The sequence below is a fragment of the Anser anser genome (assembly GCF_964211835.1).
Source record: "Anser anser genome assembly, chromosome: 4".
NCBI lineage: Eukaryota > Metazoa > Chordata > Aves > Anseriformes > Anatidae > Anser > Anser anser.
In genome coordinates this window covers 49,087,294-49,106,067 of record NC_139724.1, presented here as the reverse complement: position 1 = coordinate 49,106,067, position 18,774 = coordinate 49,087,294, and the positions used below count along the sequence as shown (strand labels likewise).

The window sequence follows — 18,774 nt, the reverse complement described above, 5'->3', positions numbered from 1 at the left end:
TTATGGCAGGAATCATCAGGAATCTGGAGGATGAGGTCTCTTCAGTGACATTGGATTACAAATGTGCATTTTAAGTAAAGGAAATGGGAAAATGTTGATGGCTGTATTTTCAACTAGAAAGTGTACTCCTAGCAAAATTGGAATAACTCATGAAATCCTGTCAGCTTGTACAAATTTCTTTGCCTTTTCTCTGTATCCTTTCAATTCCTCCCCCACAGGCTAATTACTTCATAAGGAACTGTTTGCAGAATGAAATGTTGCTTTTTAAAATACTTTTTTTCTTTCACCATTTTACATTTTGTTACGCATAGTTCAGTGTCAGTGGGATGTTTTTGTTGCAGCATTCAGAGAACATTCTGAAATTCAGTTTTAAAAAAGCAAACTTTTTAGTTTTGAAATAGTCTTTAAGCATAACTTCTGCATTTAGCACAGGTGAGTGTCTAGGGAAGGCAAACCATTTAATGGCTTATACTTCAGCATCCTTGCATAAAAGTGAAATGCTAAGGCTGTCTTGAGAATCACCACCTTGAGCCAGACAAACACTTGGGGACATTTTTATGCCTTCCTGGCATTTATTTTGAGCACGTTTTTCAGTGCTTTGCTGAACTGGGATGAATGCAAGCATACACTTATATATAAAAATATTCTCAACGGTTTGCTGAATCATTCAGAAGCACAGGAAGATACAGGTTAGAAGGGACCTCCGGAGGCCATTTGATCCTTAGCTTTAATGAGAAAACATCTTTGGCAAATGCTTTTGGGGAAAGAAAAAAAAATACTGCAAAAAGAAATTGTCTCAATTATTAGCATATTAAATGTCACTCTACAACCAATACATGACATGACCTGCATGTCATGAAGCAGCCAACAGGGTGTATCCATTTAATTTGATTTTTAAAGAGCATAGTTTTCCATGACAAAATATGTGATTCAAATTGTATTTCTTGTTGCAGTGAAACAATCTATCTTTCAGAGATTTGGTAGTTGTTCAGATCTAGAACCCAAAAGCAGAACAGATTATGTTATGAGACCCTGGATATTTTTCACCAGAAATCTCTGCATTTGAATCACATATATATGAGCTGTGCCATAAGAAAATGACAGTCCAGATAGAGCCATATATGGTTTAGCCTTTTGCGTAAGAGTGGGGAGACATAGCTATAAACTTCAGGAATCCAGAGAAGTCAAACTTTGACAGGTAAAATGGGTCTCATTTTCTTAAAGTACAAGTGAAGGAAAAAGGACTGGATGGAAGAGATGCAGGAGCTGTGGAATACCTAGGATTCCATAAACCCTTTGTAATGGGGTTTTCAACAGGGCACAGCAGGGTGAGGCATCCATATTTGATTAGATCCTTTGAAAACACCAGCCTAGCTATAATGCGTTATAAACAAAAAACTGCAAAATCAGAGTTGTTGCTGCAGCTTTTTCGCACATTACTTCTTGGATATTTTCCTTATTTTATGGTAGCTCAAAAAGGTACAAAGTTTGTGGCAGCACACCTTGAGAAGTTGTCAGTTTTCCTTGACTCTGTAAATCTGACAAGATCAGAAAGGTACTCCAGTTTACTTGAAGGACTGCAGTTAGATGAACAAGGATGCCTCCTAAGCACTAGGAAATGACCTTACCAGGTAATTGGTCCCCAGAAATCCTCACAGGCTAACACACGGTGATGATCTAATCTTGTGGCAGATCTGCGAAGGCTGATCCTTCCCCTAACCTGCATGCCTCCTTGATTGCAGGAGCCTCACTGAGATGCTTTTGGGCTGCTTTTGTATGTGCTGAGCTCTGTCAGACTGAATAGGCCCTAACGGCGTTTTCTCTCCTGCTACTATTAAGTTGCAGTATTTTAGGTGATTTATACTCCTCCCCACCTCAAATCATAAACAAAACCAAATTGAGATAACCATAAAAAACGTAACACAAATGCCATTTTTCATCATTTATTTCTCAAATTTTCACTCCTATTTATTTCTCAAGCTGCAACAACAATTAATATCACAGAATTGACAAGAAGGAAGAAACCAGAAAAGTGAGTAAAGAGAATGTGACTGAAGATGCTTTTGCCATTTGGTAGGAACTGGGTTGGTGTTCAGAAAGTCCAGGTGGAAGTAATATGAGTACAACCACATGAAGACCTAGGAACAGGTGAGCTAAGTTCAGATTTTCAGATTGTATCTCCAATATTTGAGTTACTGAGTGTAATGGAATAACAAATTGACAAGTTCTAGGAACAGGCTTATGCTTCACTGAAGCACCTAAAAGCATAGTACCAAGAGTCCATTGCTAAACAGAAATAGAGTACAGTAAATCAAGAAATGGATTTATTGGATTAGTTTGGCTTTTAGTGGAGGATGTTTTTATAAATTTCATTAGGAGGTGTTTTGGTCTATAGATAAACATATTTTTAATGCAACAGTAAATTAATATATTCTAAGGGAATAGTTTGGTCTGGGTGCCACGAGGACCAGGTGCTCCCCACAGAGGCTGAGGGGTGTTGTGGGGCTGGCAGGGCAGGCTTCTCACCAGCCAGGGCCTTTCCCACTGCCCCCAGTCAGGGAGCTGGATGTGAAGCCAGGTTTGGCCGAGAGTCCAGATCATCAGAGAAGTTTATGGTGATGAGGCAGGTCTGAGATCAGGCCGGGAAGTCAGTCTGCAGGTCGGGGTTAGTGCCTGGACCGCTCAGGCCCATGCCAGGCCCAGGCAGTGCTGAGATGCAGTGAGTGCCGTAGTTTCAGTGAAGGATGAACACTGGCAGTGTCAGAGCAGCTCCCGGTGCTGGCTGTGGTGTCCCCACAGCTGTCTGAGAGCCTTTCTTCAGGGTCACCATTGGGAAGGGGGATGCCTTTGGCTGCATGGCACAGAGCTGTCCTGAGCCCCGGCACTCAAAACCCAAGGAAGGGGCGTGTGCTCAGGGCCCTGCCAAGTCTCATGATCCCCTCGGCTACCCAGCTCCATGGTCTAGCTGGATGCTACACCAGCAGTGATATTTTTGTTGCCTGAGATCAGAAGAAAGTTGTAGGCATTAGTAACAACTAGCCTTACAAGCTGAAATGTTACCATAAATATTGTTCAAACAACTCAGTTTCAGCCACTCTGAGAAATTCATAGAAGCAAATGAAGGAATGTTCTCCTCTCCATTGGTGAGTATCAGGTATAATTGTGTCAGGGTACATAAACATAGTTCTCTTTTTCTCTTACTTTGCAGTAAAGGGAAGGTAATCCCATTTTAATCAGGTCTTTGCTGCAGCTCAGTTCAAGAGCGGTGAGCCATCACTGACTGCAGGGGGGTTGTCCCTGGCTTAAGCTGGTGACAAAGAAGGCTGAATTTTGCTTCTTTCTTGTATTAAAGTTCAGGTAGTATGCAAGTTGCATATCTTTTTCTAAACAGAAACACCTTGACATTTTTTATTTTGTTACAAATCCCTTACGGAACATGAATTTCACATCCCAGTAAAGAAATTCTGCTAGGCATGAATCTTTTAGAGAGTTCATAGCATGTTTCACTTAATCTCATCATTGCAGGGCTCTTCGAGATCCTCCATCATCAAATCTTGCTGGTTATTCATCCAATTTCCTTTCCGAACTGGCTTCCCCTCCACCTTGGCATGTTGACAAGCTTGATCCTGGGGTGTCTGGTAGGCGGCAGCTGGCAAAATGGCATTGCTTTGGCCTCGCTGGGAATAGGTGTCCCTGTGAATGATCTTCCTAGAGCAGAGCTGAAGTTTAAAGGCTGCCTGAAAGCCTCTGCGAAAGTTTTCATTAAAGAAACCATAGATGATGGGGTTGACGCTGCTGTTGAAAAAGGCCAGCCAGTGAGCAAAAGGATAGATATAAATGTTGATGATCTGCAACTGGACATCTGACAGGTTGGCGTAGTCTGAGAGCATCATCAGAGTCCACAGGGGAAGCCAAGACAGGGTGAAAAGCAAAGCTACGATAATGAGCATTTTGATGACTTTTTGTTTCTTCTTAGACACGCTGTGTGGCTGCTCCTGGCTGTGCTTTCCCACTGTGGGCATTGCTGTGTTAAAGAGAGCAATGCCTATCCTAGCATACATGATAACAATGAGCAACAGGGGAGCAAGATAGATGTTGGCAAACAGAACCGTTGTATAGATCTTTCTCATTCCTGCATTAGGCCAGTTCTCCCGGCACCAATATACAGGGCGGGTTTCATTGCCATAGCCAAGGATCACCCTGAAATGCTTCTCTTCTTGTACCTGCAACATGACTGCCGAAGGACACATGATTGTGATGGCCAGAATCCAGATGACTGTTATAATAATGATTGCAGTTGAGACGGTCAGCTTCTGTTTAAATGGATAAACAATGCATCGAAACCTGCAGCAAAGACACCCAGGGGCATATGTGGATAAAATGTTTAGAGAAGGCTTAATTAAACAGGCAAACACGTACGTGGTTTTAAAATTGCATATTTTTTTTAGAGGTATGGATGGAATCATGCTGCATAAAGCAGTGGAGTTGCATTTAATTGTTCCATTTAAGAGTTTTTTTGAGAAAAACAATCTTAAAAAAAGTCACATTTATTGTTAAAATTTCTTTGCTATGATCTGTCTCCTTATCAGCCTGCTGCTGCTGCTTCAGTTAACCATGGCAGCAGGTACCAGTGCTTCTGTTGTCTTTTCTATTAGCTTAATAGCTGGGGAGCTAACCAACTCTAGGCAGCCAGGTATAGCCCAGGTGTACCATTTTTAAGAGATACCAGTTGAGGAACAAATTGCTGCGACTGCTCTTTAGACCTTGGCACACTTTTTTTTGTTTGTTTTGCTAGATTTAGGAGCTAAACCAATTTAATCTATTGCAGGGTTGCATGAATTAATGAATCCATCTCAGTATGATCGTGTGGCCTGAGGAAGATGGAAGTGACAGTTTGCCATTTCTGCATCATCTTACCTATCCATAGCAATCGCAACCAGAGTGAAGACAGAGGCAGAGACAGAGATTCCTTGGACCATCCCACTCATCTTGCAAACCATGCTCCCAAATGGCCATCCTGGAAGGAAACAGGCTATTGAAATTGCCTCCATTTCATTGCAGCACTATTCTTATACGCATAAGAGGAAATTTTTGCCCCAGAACTAGTACATTTATTTTGCTTTGGCAGGACATAGTAGGAGTTAGGAAGTTAAAAGTTATGTAAACAAATGCTTTGCCAGATGTCTAGGTAAGTTTCTGATGTTCCAAAAAGCAGCAAAACAACGTTGTGTTTTAACATCCCATTAAAACAGGATGTCAAGATAAGAAAGGGGATTGACCACTACAGTTGATTGCTCTCTTCATGTGGCTCATAGCATCCACTGAGACTTCCTAACATATAACCTAGTAGTGGGATAACTCATTGCTAAAGGTGCTGGTTGTGGAAATCAGCAAGGACAGCCCCAGTCAGAAGGTGGGTTAGAGGCTTGTCTTCCTCACCTGTTCCATCCCCTAACTTGAAATGCCTGTGGAGCTCCCTCAGAAATGGTAGTGTGCAAGTGGGGCTAGTGATGTCTCAGTTTAAGGTGAGCTTCGTGCTCTGTCAATAAACACGTTGCATAGTGAACCCCTTGAGCCCAACCTGCAAAATGAGGGCTTCACATTTGTCCATAGCTTTCTCACTGGGGTTTGGATTCTGAATGCCAGGGACAGAGTAAAAGAGCAATTTATGTTGGTTACTGTCACATGCAATTAACGCTTGGGTTCTTCAGGGAGGACTCAGAAATTAAGGCAAATCCCCCTCAAGCCCTTTTTGCTATGTGGTGTGAGCTGGCATACCTGCAATGATGTTGTCCAGGAGGGTGGTGGGCATGCAGAAGATTCCCACCAGTAAATCGCTGACAGCCAGGTTTAAGATGAAAAGATTTGTGACTGTACGCATGTGTTTGCTCCTCAGAACAATATAGCAAACCACTCCGTTGCCAACCATACAAAGCAGAAAGATTAAGAGGTATGAGACGATGAAGACAGCTGCCACTGAAGGTTGATGAAGGTAGAAGTCCACGTAGGAGACATTGCCTTCAAAGTAGAGGTACTTGTATGTTCCATTATAACTCAGCAAGTGAGGCCAGTCGAATGAAGAATTTAGGTCCATTTTCTTACTCATGTTGTAATGTTCCTTGAAACATATTTTTGAAAAGGTCGTTATAGTATGTTTGAAATGGATTTGAAGAAATGTGACTACTTTGGAAATGCAGTGTGCTGAAATTCATGCAAAGCTGTATGTATACTCGTCTCTGTGCACCTTACTTTAATGGTCCATGTTCTGCACCCCAATCCTCCCCAGACAGGAAAAGCAACAAATATTATTAGTTTGATTTTACAATGCAGTCATATAAAAGTGATCAGTAAGACTATTAAAGTCTTTTTTTTCTTTCTGCAATCTCCATAAATGAAGTCCTTCCCTTCACAAAGAAGAGTAAAGCCAGACAGGATGTAAACAAGCCTATGGTGATGTGTCAAGTAAACAAAGAAACAACCTAAACAGTTTATTTTGAGGGAAAAAAATCAGAATTCTTGAGAAATCCATTTATTCAACAGCTTGAATAATCTAACGCTTAGGTAACAGTGAGGCTGCTGAGCCATTAAAAACAGTAATTAAAATAAAGCTTTCAGAAGGCACCAACGTTCTGCGTGAATGTATCCAAATCCAGACCCATTTAACTGAAAAGGAGATATTTATATGTACAACTGATATTAGGCCACAATTGATTTTCCTTTCCTGCTTACAATCTGTGTAGATCAGGAGAAAAGTCAGGAAACATAGAATACTTCTGGGTTTAAAATGTACAGAAGCATAAGATTTGTTTTCTATCTCTGCTGCTGAATTTGTGTGATTTGAGGGAATTCATAATCTCTTCATGTTGTGGTTTAATTGTTAAAAAGCCTGGGTAATACTTTTCCCACATTAGGTATTCGTTCTGTAAAGAAAATATTTTATTAAATTAGAGTATTACATTCCAGTTGGCAAAATCTACAGGCTTTTTCTTGGAGACACTTATTTTCAGGTCTGAACTCGCTTGACATTGATACCTTCTCTGTTTCAAGCCTCAAGTATCTATACCTTTTGTGTTGTAGTAGCAATGTTTTTACTGGTGGGATGGTTCAAAGATAAGGGGTACAAGACTCTTTATTAGACCACTTGGTATTGGCGCAAGAATCACTTTATCAGGTACAGAATTTGTGTGCCTTGAACTTACTAACTTCCAAACATAACTCACTGAACTTAACTTTGTAGGCTACGAACTATTTTCTTGCCTTGTAAAACCTGTAACTCTACATGACACTGCACCAAAATTCTAAATCAAATCTTAACCATGGCAAACTTTTAACATGTTTATTATATATATAGAAATTGTATCAGCCTCCTGTAACAAGTCAGCACCGGCTTCTTGATATTTACAGTTGACACCAGGTAACATAACTTGCGAGAAGCATTCAAATATATTTTTCCATGTTCATTTTATCTGCCAGTTGGAGACTTTGAAACTTAGGTAAAGGGAGCAGGGAAAATGATCACATTTCCATCTGCTGATGGCTTTTGGATGGCACTTAATTAAAATGGGCTCTGGGGTTATATTTCTTAAACAGGCGTATTTATATAGATACCTAAAGGGGCAGAAGGAAGGAACTGTCCCTGACATAAAAGAACAGCAAAACTAACTCCTGGCAAAAGGCACCAAATTAATGTGTGGGTGCAGGTGACTTCAGAACACTTCCCAAATTCTTCACTATAAATTGCATTTAAATTGAGGCACAAGGATCCAAATCCTGATGAGGCTGTACATAAGGGAAACAAAGTGCTGACTTTATCTCTTTCCTTATGAAGGAAAATTCAGAGCGGGGTCTTTTTTGTGCAACTATGGTTTCAGCTGCCTCCCCAGATTCCAAATGCTGAAGGTGGTTTTCCCATATTTATGGAGTAACGAAAGAAGGTGATATTCTGCTGTCATTTCTAGTAGAGCAGACCTCTCCCCAGAAAAAGAAAATGAGTGTTAGGTAATGTTGCCAAAAGGATAGGGTATTTTTCTTCATTCTTCTTGCTGGGTTTTACTTGAAGACTTTCTAATTAAGATTCTGTCTCTGCCTGTTTTTCCCTGGTATATTTATTCACATCTGTTTGTCAGGAAAGTAATTCATTTTTTTGTGTGTTTTTTTTGTTGTTGTTTGTTTTTTTTTTTAAATATATATTTTGCTTGTCAGTGAAATTCAGCAACATCAAAACCTCTATAAGTGCTTTACTTCCAGTAACAAATGCAGAACAAGTCTTGTTTGGAACAAGCAGAGTAGTGAAAAAAACATAGTTTTATCGTATCTTCTGTCTTTTTAGACGTCAGTAACAATACAATGTTTGCAGTGGGTCTGTATTTTTATATATTCTTTATATATATTAACAAATCAGTATATACAAACTAGCCGTACTAGTTGTATGTTCTTTTTGGTTGCTCTTATGCAGAAAGACTGTATTTTTGATTTTTTTTTTAAATTCAAAATAGTTTCAAAACAACTGAAAATATTTTTATTCAAATATTTAATGTATCCGATGTTTTAACTAGACAGAGATCAGTCAGCTACTGCAGAAGGTTTTTTAATGCCAATTTTATTATTCACTTAAGAAAGCAGTTACTAATGAAGTTGCATACAAACATGCCCAAGATGAACAGTGAGAGCAGAATTCAAAAAATTAGACAATAGCTTACACCGTTCACTTAATCACAGATTTGGAGCTGTGCTTTATAAATCTCAGGAGGTGCTATGTCACTAAAATCCCATTTAAAGCTCAGCATCTCCTGTGCTCCCTTTTGGCTCCTGACAAGAAATAGATTTATTGTTGCTCACTTTGCTCCTCTACCCCAGACAGCTTCTTAGGGTAGTAAAGTGCAGGAGGCCAAGCTCTCCGTGCCCAGGGAGATGACAGTCTAGATGAGAGGCAGCGCTTATCATATGCGCTTCCTTCACCAGGAAAGGCAGTAGGGTGACCTTTCTGCTTGGCATGGCTATTCTGGGTGAGGCCCAAACACGTACCAGCAGTCTAAAATGTCAGCATTTGGCCTGTAGCTCTAAGTCATTTATAAGGCTGCCATCAACAGTATTAATCAAGTTAGAAATGCGAGGGTTCTTGGGTTCAGCCACTGTTATCCGATGGCTAGTGCTGAGAGTAAGCAAGAGTTTGGTTTAACAGTGGAGGTGTAATAGGAATGGAGCAGACGGTGCCAGTAATCTGACACTTGATATATGTTTGGAGCAAACAAAACAACAGATGAAGGTCCCCTAGACTAATTGCTGCATTTCACACAGTAAATACAATGGTGTGAGAAAATGGGAGTTCTGCTCTACACGGAGCAAGCATGAGACTAGTGCTCTTGGTAGGTGTCACACCCAGCTTTTGGGTTTGGCAAAGAGTAGCAATCCAAACCCAACCAGAAGTTTGGAAAAAGTCAGGCCTCTTGCCATCTAACAAAAATAGATGTGTGTTTGGCTTCTTTTTTTGTTGGTTTCTCTGAGGTTTCACCCAAGTTCATGCTCTCCAGCATTTCTCTGCAATAAGAAGAGCTACAAATGTATTTATTTTTACTGTAAATGGAAGCTAATTTTCTTCCATATTCCCTTGCCTTCCAGAGGTAGTGCTTTAAGGAAGATATTCCAGTTTGGGGAAGCTTGCGTTTGCTTCACATTGCGTTCCCAGTCCTCATGACAGACAGGACCTGTGCTGTCATGAAGCAGCACTACCAATGAGGTAGGGGTGGCTTTCCTTCCTTGCTTCCAGCAGTATGGCTTTTTGGGGGTTGCTGATGATTTGAGGGAGAGGTTCTTTATCATTCTGTGGTAGAAGAACATGTTCTTCTGTGTAATAACAGGAGGAATATCTATGGTTCAGATTTTTTTGCTGCTTAGAACCATATATACACAACAGTTCACAGGCTATACAGGTCTTTGCTGGGCATTTTACAAGTTGCTACACAGTACTGATATGAAACTTTGGTCCCAGGAATACAAAACCTTGTGGGTCATTCTTATGCAGTGGCAGTATTTCAATGAATTCAGTTGAATTCCGTTCATTAATACAACTGAAATTATCCCTTTTCATATTAAAAACATAATTTTAGAATACTTTACATATTATTCTTTGGATGCTTTTCTTGGATTTGGTCGCTTTCTGACAATGTGTTTATAAAGCAACCACTTTCAATCTTTTCAGTAAGGAACTCTGGAATAGTTTTTGTTTGTAACTGATGAAATTGCAAACAACCTCAAGGCACAATTGGAGCTGTGCCTATTTGTCTTACACAGACTGATCACAGTTGCACAAATTAAACTTTGTACCACTGAAGCTGTACCAAATACAGTGAACTTGCTGTACAAATACTGTATCTTACAGGAGATGGCACAATACACAAATTTTTATTATATTGAAGCTGAGGGGGATAGGATTGGCTGGAAGAAGAAATGAAGGTAGTGCATTGTGTTTTAACAAGCTAAACAGACAGTGATAAATAGTTGAGCGACGTACAGAAGATGGCAGCGCAAGTCATCTAAGAAAAGGGAAAAAATAATGCAATGCATAAATATCATAAGATGATAAATAAAAGCAATTTGCTTCCACATGGTAATTTGATAAGGGCATGGCCTCAGTACTTTATTTAATATGCCAGAGGAAAATCTGCAAAAAAAATAAAGCAAGAGCCTGAACTATTGAAAAACTGCCCACACATTGTTTTTAAAACATGCTAGACTGATACACTAGTGAAATGTCAATAACAACGTCTGTAGACAAATATGCAGGATTAAATCAGTGCAACCAGGACAGTCTTATGCCATCAAATATGGAAAATTAATTTTCCCATATAACAATAACAATTCAAGGTAATTATGAAGTCAACGTAATTACTTTTATGTTGGCCACACAGAAGAATTCTGGAAACCATGGGAGCCGGCCAATACTGTTTCACCTCTGTGTACAACTATTTGTTTCTGTTATCCTAATTTGTGCGTGTGAAATCTCATCACAGAATCCTCTGGGGGCTCAGAAGAGGAAACAATGATAAGGAAACTTTGAAGAACTTAAAGACAGACATAATGGAAAAAGAAAATGTACTGTGGTAAGTTCTAAAAGAAGTGTTGTGTCTTTGTCCAGAGCTCTACACTCAGTGATGGGTTAACTGCAGAAATTTCCTGGAGATCTTTTTCCTGGAAAATGAGAGCGTCTCTGTTCTGCTGAAAAATGAGAAAATCCTTTCAAAATGCAGACATTGTGGGATGGCAAAAAAAAAAAAGCAGCACCTCATTCTATAAGTATATTGAAAACAAAGAAAAGACTAATGCACAGGTTATCCTATACCTTAGTGGATCAAAAGTGTTACTGACAGAAGTCCAAACTGTTCTTGCCTACAAAATCATGAGAACGTCAATTGTGGACATTATTAGTAGTTATTTGTAACAATTAAGTTGGGGCTTGTAAAAGAATGTGAGAATGGCAAATGGTTGTAAGATCTTTGCCTTTATGAAAAAAGATGTTTGGAGTAAGGGGAAAGACACCTATCGAAGCAACAGCAAGGAACAAGGTCTAATCGCCAACCAGGCACTTTGGCTGCACATTACCATTTCATATGGAAAAGAGCCTAAATTCAAAAAGCTGTTCAACAAGGGCAACTTACAGAGCAATACTCAGTGAAGAAGGAAAAAAATGTGAACAACTAGTTGTGTGTCAATATAGGTACAAGGATCTATGGTTTGTAGGAAGTTACTAGCTGAAAGTCAGGCAGTAGCAGCATAACACTGCAAAACAAGTACTCTATAGCGCATACGTGTGACAATAGCTGACTAAACACATGAAATACCTCCAGTGTTGTTGATTACCCAGGGCTCACTTAATCTGTTGCATGTAGATTTGGTCAGTTTAATTCAATGCAGACTTGGACCAAGTGGAGGAAGTCTAAAAGAAAGCTACAGGAAAGATCGAGGGGCTCAAGAGTACAACAGAGGGAAACAGTGGAAGTTATAGGGCCATTTCATCTAAAGAAAAAGAAACATTTACAAAGGGATGGCAACACATTCTTCCATTTTATTAATGGTTTCAGAACTACATCGTAGCATCTTACATTTCAAAAAGGTTGGATGTGAAGGGCATGTATCTGCAATACATTGTAAGCAGGACTCATCTCTCCCTTCTCTTTCAAAAGGAAGAAGTCCTCAACAGCCAGAGACCAAGTTCCAGCCTGAGGTTCATGAAGCATGCAACAGGCAGAAGTGCAGAAACTGTTCCCAATAAAACAGAGCATCTGGATTTGCCAAGTTAAATGCCACAAGCAAAAGTGTCTTTGTCAAGAAAAGATTTCATTACAGAGTACAATTAACTTCTTGGAACTTGTTACAAAGGATGTTTTAACTTGATATTGCACTTAATGTCATTTTCTACTACAAGCAGAAATGCTTAGTCTGTACTAATTCATAAATACCCTTAGTCTTAATTCATAAATACCCTTAGAGTTTGTACGTAGCAATTCCAAATAGAGTACTTTGGAAGTTAACATTTCCTTTACCTTTTCATACATCTTAATTTCATGGTCATTTGTACAAAATACCTATGATTTTCTTATCTCAAATTAAATACTGAGTATGTCACAAGGAAAGGGCAGGCTTTCAGCTAAGAAAAAAGCTATGATAGAAAAGACTAAAACCATCAAGTTGCAACAGAAAATTAATTGATTCTTACTGCCATATACTTCCAGGAATCAAAAGTATAAATGAGAAATTTGTTTCTCGTTGCATAAGTGGACAATTCCTGGGAGACATACCAAGCTTGAGATTCCATGCAGAGCTCTAATGAATGGGCTTGAACTGTCTGTCTTCTCCTAACAGTCATCTGGGAAATCTGATTTGGGACCAAAGGAAACATTTTGTCAAAGATTTATTGGGTTGGTTGTTTTTTCCTTATTGTTGTTTTTCATCTTACTTTTCCTGCCCTAATTACAAAGAGCAATGCTATCAGTAGGAGTGCTGTAATAGACAAAACAACTTAACTGTCAATTACTCATCCACTTAGGCAAGGATTATAAAAACCCTTTGCCAAAAAGCCAAATTCAAATGTAAATCAAAGGATGGTATAGCAGGTGAGGCATTCACAGCAAGTTTGTGTGTCTTGAGGACATCAAATTTTCACTTTGCTTCATGTTTCTAGCATTCAAATATTGCACAGCTTAAATCAAATAACGTTTTTATTGCCACACTGAATGAAGAATATGAATGCTGAAAATTTACCATAAGAAAGCCTCGCTCTAACTAACCATTTTCTGCCTTTTGCTATTAGGTGACCTTAAGGCACCCACGTGCATTCTCTTTAAACGTACTTGTGACTTCCACCACTTTGCCCAGAAAGATTCCAGATGTGAAGTTCCCAGTTAGAGTACAGGTCAAACCTGGGATAAAAGCTGGTCAGTTAACTTGTTTGGCTTTTTTATCCATCATGAAGCTGCATGCCATGCCACACAGGAGACAACAGGGACTAATAGGATAAACACAGGTACAGTGACAGGGCTTTTGTGTTAGCTGATAGGGTTCTTGGTTACACAGTAAAGTGTGATTACTTAATGCTTTGATAGCAAAGGCACACAGAGGAAGTGTTTTCTGTGTCCATGTTATATTTGATGGCTGTACATTACCATACATGAATTGATGGACAAGTAGAGTTTAGTTGAGCTAAGTTTAACTATTGCTTCTCATTATAATATTTCTGTAGCTTAATGCTTAGTCAGCCTTTAAGGTTCTGAGTTTGTAGTGTTTCCTCTTGATGTCTCACAGGCATCTCTCTTACATCTGAACTAAAACCTCAGCCAACTGTTCCCCAAAACAAGATTAAAGAAAGATTTCCCCCATGCAGGCACATTTATCCAGCCACTTTATTAAGAAGCCTAGCAAGTCCTGAGATATATTAGCTCTCTTATACTTGGAAATGGCTTTTGCCATTTTCTCAACTGTTCCCGTAAGACCACTCATATCCCCAGTCTCAGTCTTCAATTTATTTGCAGCCTCTTTGCAACTAAGCAGTCTAAGGAGTCTTTTTACCCTTAGTCCTCTCCACCATCAGCAGGATGCGAAAAAAGGATGACACTACCACTACTGTCAGCAGCACAGGAGGAAAAAAATTTATCAGGTAAGCACGCATTAAGTAAACTGCAGGGAAGTCATATAACCCATTCAGTACAGGACATAGCTTGCTTAGGATAAACAAGACTTCTGCCCAAGCCCTACATTGATAGCTAGGGAGTCAGAAGCCTAGCACATATGGGAGAGAATATGCCTAAGAGATGCACAATAACTAATTGAAAGCTATCAATTTGTATTGAGGCTAAGTTAAAGCACACACTTGATGTGGCTTCTGTTATGTCACGATAGCATTCTCATTTTCTTGATGCAGTGTTATACAGAAAACAAGGATTTGAAAAATAGACCTTTGTAAGTTTCTGCAGTTTACCTGGTGCTTAGTACAAACACCTCTCTCACCCAAGAGATGACCCCTTCGGAGGGGTTCCCACCACCCCCAGCTGTCATCTAGCACTACCAACAGGCGTGTTAGACTTACTCTACGAAAGGAATGAAGGCAATTCAAATCATGACTGCAGAAGTGTACTCACTACTCCTTACCTTTGCTCAGAGATGTGCATTTCGTAGAGAAGTAATGAGATTCTCATTAAATTCAGTGGGTCTTTGGGGCTCTTCACAGAAGGTGCTGCAGAAAAAGACTAATATAGCCAGAGCAACATTCTCCCTGATCACCAGTGCACGAACAGCAACCAAGTGCAGTTGTGTTAACAGTGTTGTGATAGCAGGTAGCAAGCCTTTTGGATTGATCTCTTCTCCTTAGTTAAGGAGAACTGATCAAAAATGTCCACTGCTCCTGCAAGACAGACGTCAAACATAATATGCTTGGTGCCATCTGAATATTCCCCTCACACCTTGCTCCATTTGCCACATTTTTGTTAAGACATTACTTGAACTCAGAAGAGGGAAATAAGTACCTCAAACACACTGGTAGAGAAGCTTTTGATAGAATAAAACTATTTTAAGTCCTCCTGAGGTCTAATCTTCAGGAAGCAGCTTCCCATCCATGATAGGAAATTGGCTAGGGAACCCAGTAAAAGTAACATGAACCAGTCTGAGCTATTTCACTGGAAAGAGACTCCCCTGAGCACTTAACGGTGAGTGTTTTGGATTAAGCTGTACAAACAGATAAATACTCACCTCTAGGCTTTTTGCAATACTATGTTGCTACTGTCAGATGTGCCTCCTAAATAGCCAACTGTCAGGCACAGCAGCTGACTTGTAACAACCCCAGACCTTCAATATGGGCTGAATGGTAAGCACAAGGATGAATCATCTCATTTTATGTGCTGGTTAAGGCCTATTCCTTGCCCCTTCAGCCTATCAAATTCTTCATTTCCCAGCTCATACCAGAGTGACAGTGTTGCAGTTGAAAGACAGAGGTCCCAGTTTTGCCTCACATTTGATTATGAAATTATGAACCGTGTCCAAAACATTGTGCTTGATGATGTGGGGCTTGACATACCAGCACAGAGCAATCTTCCCTATTTCTGAGCATACAGTTTACAGCAGGTGACAGTGTGCTTCCTAGATGTATTGGAGGCAGATTTCTCTTGCAGCCAGGTTTCACTGGTCCATGCAATGACATGGTACTCAAAGTGAAGCCTTTGAGTAGTAAAGAAGTTAACTACTCAGTTCAGTAGCCTAAGAAATGAAAAGCGATTTGCTCTACAAGTTTTTCAGCTGTCCATGTCCAATACTACCTTTTCCTGATGAGTTTTTGTGCTGATACATTGTAGTAAAAAAAAAACTCAGGATCTGATTGACAGCTGACAAGTTCCTCTTCCTGTGGCAAACAGTGTAAAAAGCAGTGTTAAGTCAAAAACACTTACTCTGTGCAAACAAATTAAGAAGTATAAACTCAAAAATAGTGCTTGGGGCAGCTTCCGAAAGTGCTGTGTTGAATCCAAAGATACAAGCTTTTAAAACTAAACAGGATAGTGTTTATTATAAAACAAAAGTCTTGGACAATAGAAGTTAGCCATATTTATTACATCAGGTCATAAATGGCTTGTTGTAAGACACAGCTTGAAAAGATGCAAAAGATATTTTTTTAATGTATGTACTTTCCCAGAAAATTGGTTTCTAACTGGAATTTAAGAAGTGGAATGAAGCATCTTGTACTTCTCCACCTGCTTTATTCCCACCCAAGAACATGTGAGCTGCCAGTCAGCAGTCTGAACCAAAGCAATACTAATGCAAATAGCATATCATCTTGGTGTCCTGCCCCATATTATCTGTACTTACTTTGAAAAACAAGCAAGAGCCATAATTGATTTAAATCTCCTTTTGCATAGATGTGCTGTTGCATGATATAAAGTAGATATGAAAGCACACAGAGCCCCATATCGGGAATTTATTCCTTTCTTCCCTGTAGCTGAAAGATGTATCTAAATACAATACTCATGTAGGTGGTCTAATTAGTCTACCTGCAACAAACACATAGTTCATTTACAAATCTGCAGAACAGGCAAGAATTGAAGTCATCCTACACCTTCTCACTGCTAACAGTTGGCTTTCAGTTAGCAACCAACATGTGCGTCTTACAGTTACTGTAAATAGTCACTGATAGATTAAACACCTGATTCATTCTGTGACTTGCTCTAATCCTTTGAATCCATTTATTCCTTCGAACTCCACACAGTGAATTGCCCCAGTGATTTGATTTTCATTGTGTACTGAACACTCAGCACTCAAATTTTAAGCCTCACTTGGATGCCATTAGAAGGTGCCTCTAACAGGGATGTTACACACTTACATGCTAACTTGCCCTGCCCCTCAGTAATCTGTGGGGTTCAAACCCTAACTTTTGAGGTTTTCTGTCCTAACATAAGCTATTTCTGAGATACCTCTCCATGCCTCTTTTCCTGTGCTGTTTTGCAGGTGCGCTGCAACCTTGGAGGAGAAGGGCATGCAGCACTAGTGACATGAATGCACCCAGCAGTTTTAGTGACAAGGTAAGGTGTCCTGCTTTGTCACCCCTGCTTTCCCAATGATGTCTTGTTTGACATTGATTAGTGTGTAGGATTGTTTCAGAAAGTTACCACAACTCAGAGACATCAGTGAAAACAGATACCAGAAACCACCAACACATATACCTAATCCAAGTTAATCATGCAGGTGATTGGAGCTCCCCCTTTGAGCTCTAAAACTGTTATGTTTTGCAACTGTACTGAGAACTCCATCGGAATTAGCTTGAGCTCACGGACTGAGAGTCCTCTCTACCTCTTAAAATAATTGTTTGAGAAGTGATAACTGAAACTGAAATATAACAATTGCTTCTGCTTCACTAAAGAGTAAGTTGTACCTGTAAAAAGGCAGAGTTAAAAAATGATTCCCTCCCCCCCAAAAAAACTTGAGTTTTCCATATCCTTTTGCACACCTGATGTTCACTCTGAATGCAGTTACACTGGTAGCACTAACAGCAGTGCAGCATGGACAAGTGCAGGTAGAACCACCAGAAAACTTGCTCCAAAATACTATAGCAGGCATGCAGCAACTTCATTCGCAGCAAAGTGTACCTCTGATTCCTGGCATCGAGAGTGACTAGACTCGGCACAGCAATTGTTAGCTAGCAGCACTGACAATTGCCCTGTGAAATATTTTCAGCCCTTTAAAACTGGCTGTCATAGATAGTCAGTCAGGGAAAATAACAGGTCCAGTTAGACAGATGGCTCTAGCTGTTGACCTTCTTCCCCAGGGGTGCTCTTACTGGGAGCAGGCTTTTCTCCATAAAGCCCCAGACCTCTGCACAAGGGTTAAGTGGCTGGCACGTGTAGGTATACATTTCCAGCAGCAGCTACACAGATGCTCCCCCTGCCCAGCCATCCCTGCTGGGGGACGCATGGGTGTCCCCCACCTCCCTTTTGAGATACAGAGCTGTTGGTGTCAGACATCCACTGTCAAGCTCTGTACCCCAGTGTCCCAGTGCTGACCAGTACAAACTGGTCAGGATGGCTGCATCACCCTCCCTGGGACCAACTGAGGCAGGCACCACCAGCAACCCCACGCAGCCCGTGCCCTGTTCCCACCTCAGGCAGCGGGATCAGCGTTCCCCTGCACACACACACAAGACCTGTTGCTAACAGCGCTGGCAGCTCCACCTCAGCCCCCAGCCGAGCAGAGGGGAACAGCCCAGCCCGAGTCACAGCCAGCCCCCCGCCCTCCTCGCCCAGGATCCCCCACTTACAGCAGGGAAAGCTCCACAGCAGCCACCGGTGCAGCGCTGTGAGGAGAAAGGCTGCAGCCTCAGCGCGGCAGAGAGGGAACAGATCTGGCAGTGCCTGGCAGATGCAGGGAGGAAGAGAGAGAAGGAGGGACTGGAGAGAACAGCCCAAAGCCAGGCTGCTGAGCCCTGGGGCCAGGGGGCTGTCACCTGCAGCCATCCCTACCCTGGGGCAGAGGGGGTGCCTGCTTGGCACGTCAGGGCTGTGCTTCTTGCACGTGCTTCTTTATAGACCCTCCTCCTGTTCTTTTTAGGCATCATTTCCCCTTGGAAAGCTCTTTAGCAGAGCTGGGGCTAACGATTTTCTCCCCAGGTACCAGACCTAACTCTACCACCCCAGCCATCACACCCGAGGGGGCAGCAGCAATCCAGAGCCATCTCTGATGCACTGAGCACTCCTCAGCACAGCACCACACAGGCTCCTGTTCTACATGCTGAGCTCCAGCATCTAG

At 40.9% G+C, this 18,774-nt stretch overlaps 1 protein-coding gene across 1 annotated transcript; it reads right to left on the bottom strand.

Annotated features, from left to right (window-relative positions):
• Positions 1 to 3,149: 3,149 nt before the first annotated feature.
• On the bottom strand, positions 3,150 to 16,947 carry NPFFR2 (neuropeptide FF receptor 2). Its single transcript, XM_083836131.1, has 4 exons — positions 14,641 to 16,947; positions 5,779 to 6,118; positions 4,918 to 5,017; positions 3,150 to 4,344 (listed from the first exon to the last, which is right to left on the bottom strand). The coding sequence occupies exons 2-4, from the start codon at positions 6,104 to 6,106 to the stop codon at positions 3,504 to 3,506; spliced, it is 1,269 nt and encodes a 422-aa protein (XP_083692257.1). The 5' UTR covers positions 6,107 to 6,118; positions 14,641 to 16,947; the 3' UTR covers positions 3,150 to 3,503.
• Between the last annotated feature and the right edge of the window lie 1,827 nt (positions 16,948 to 18,774).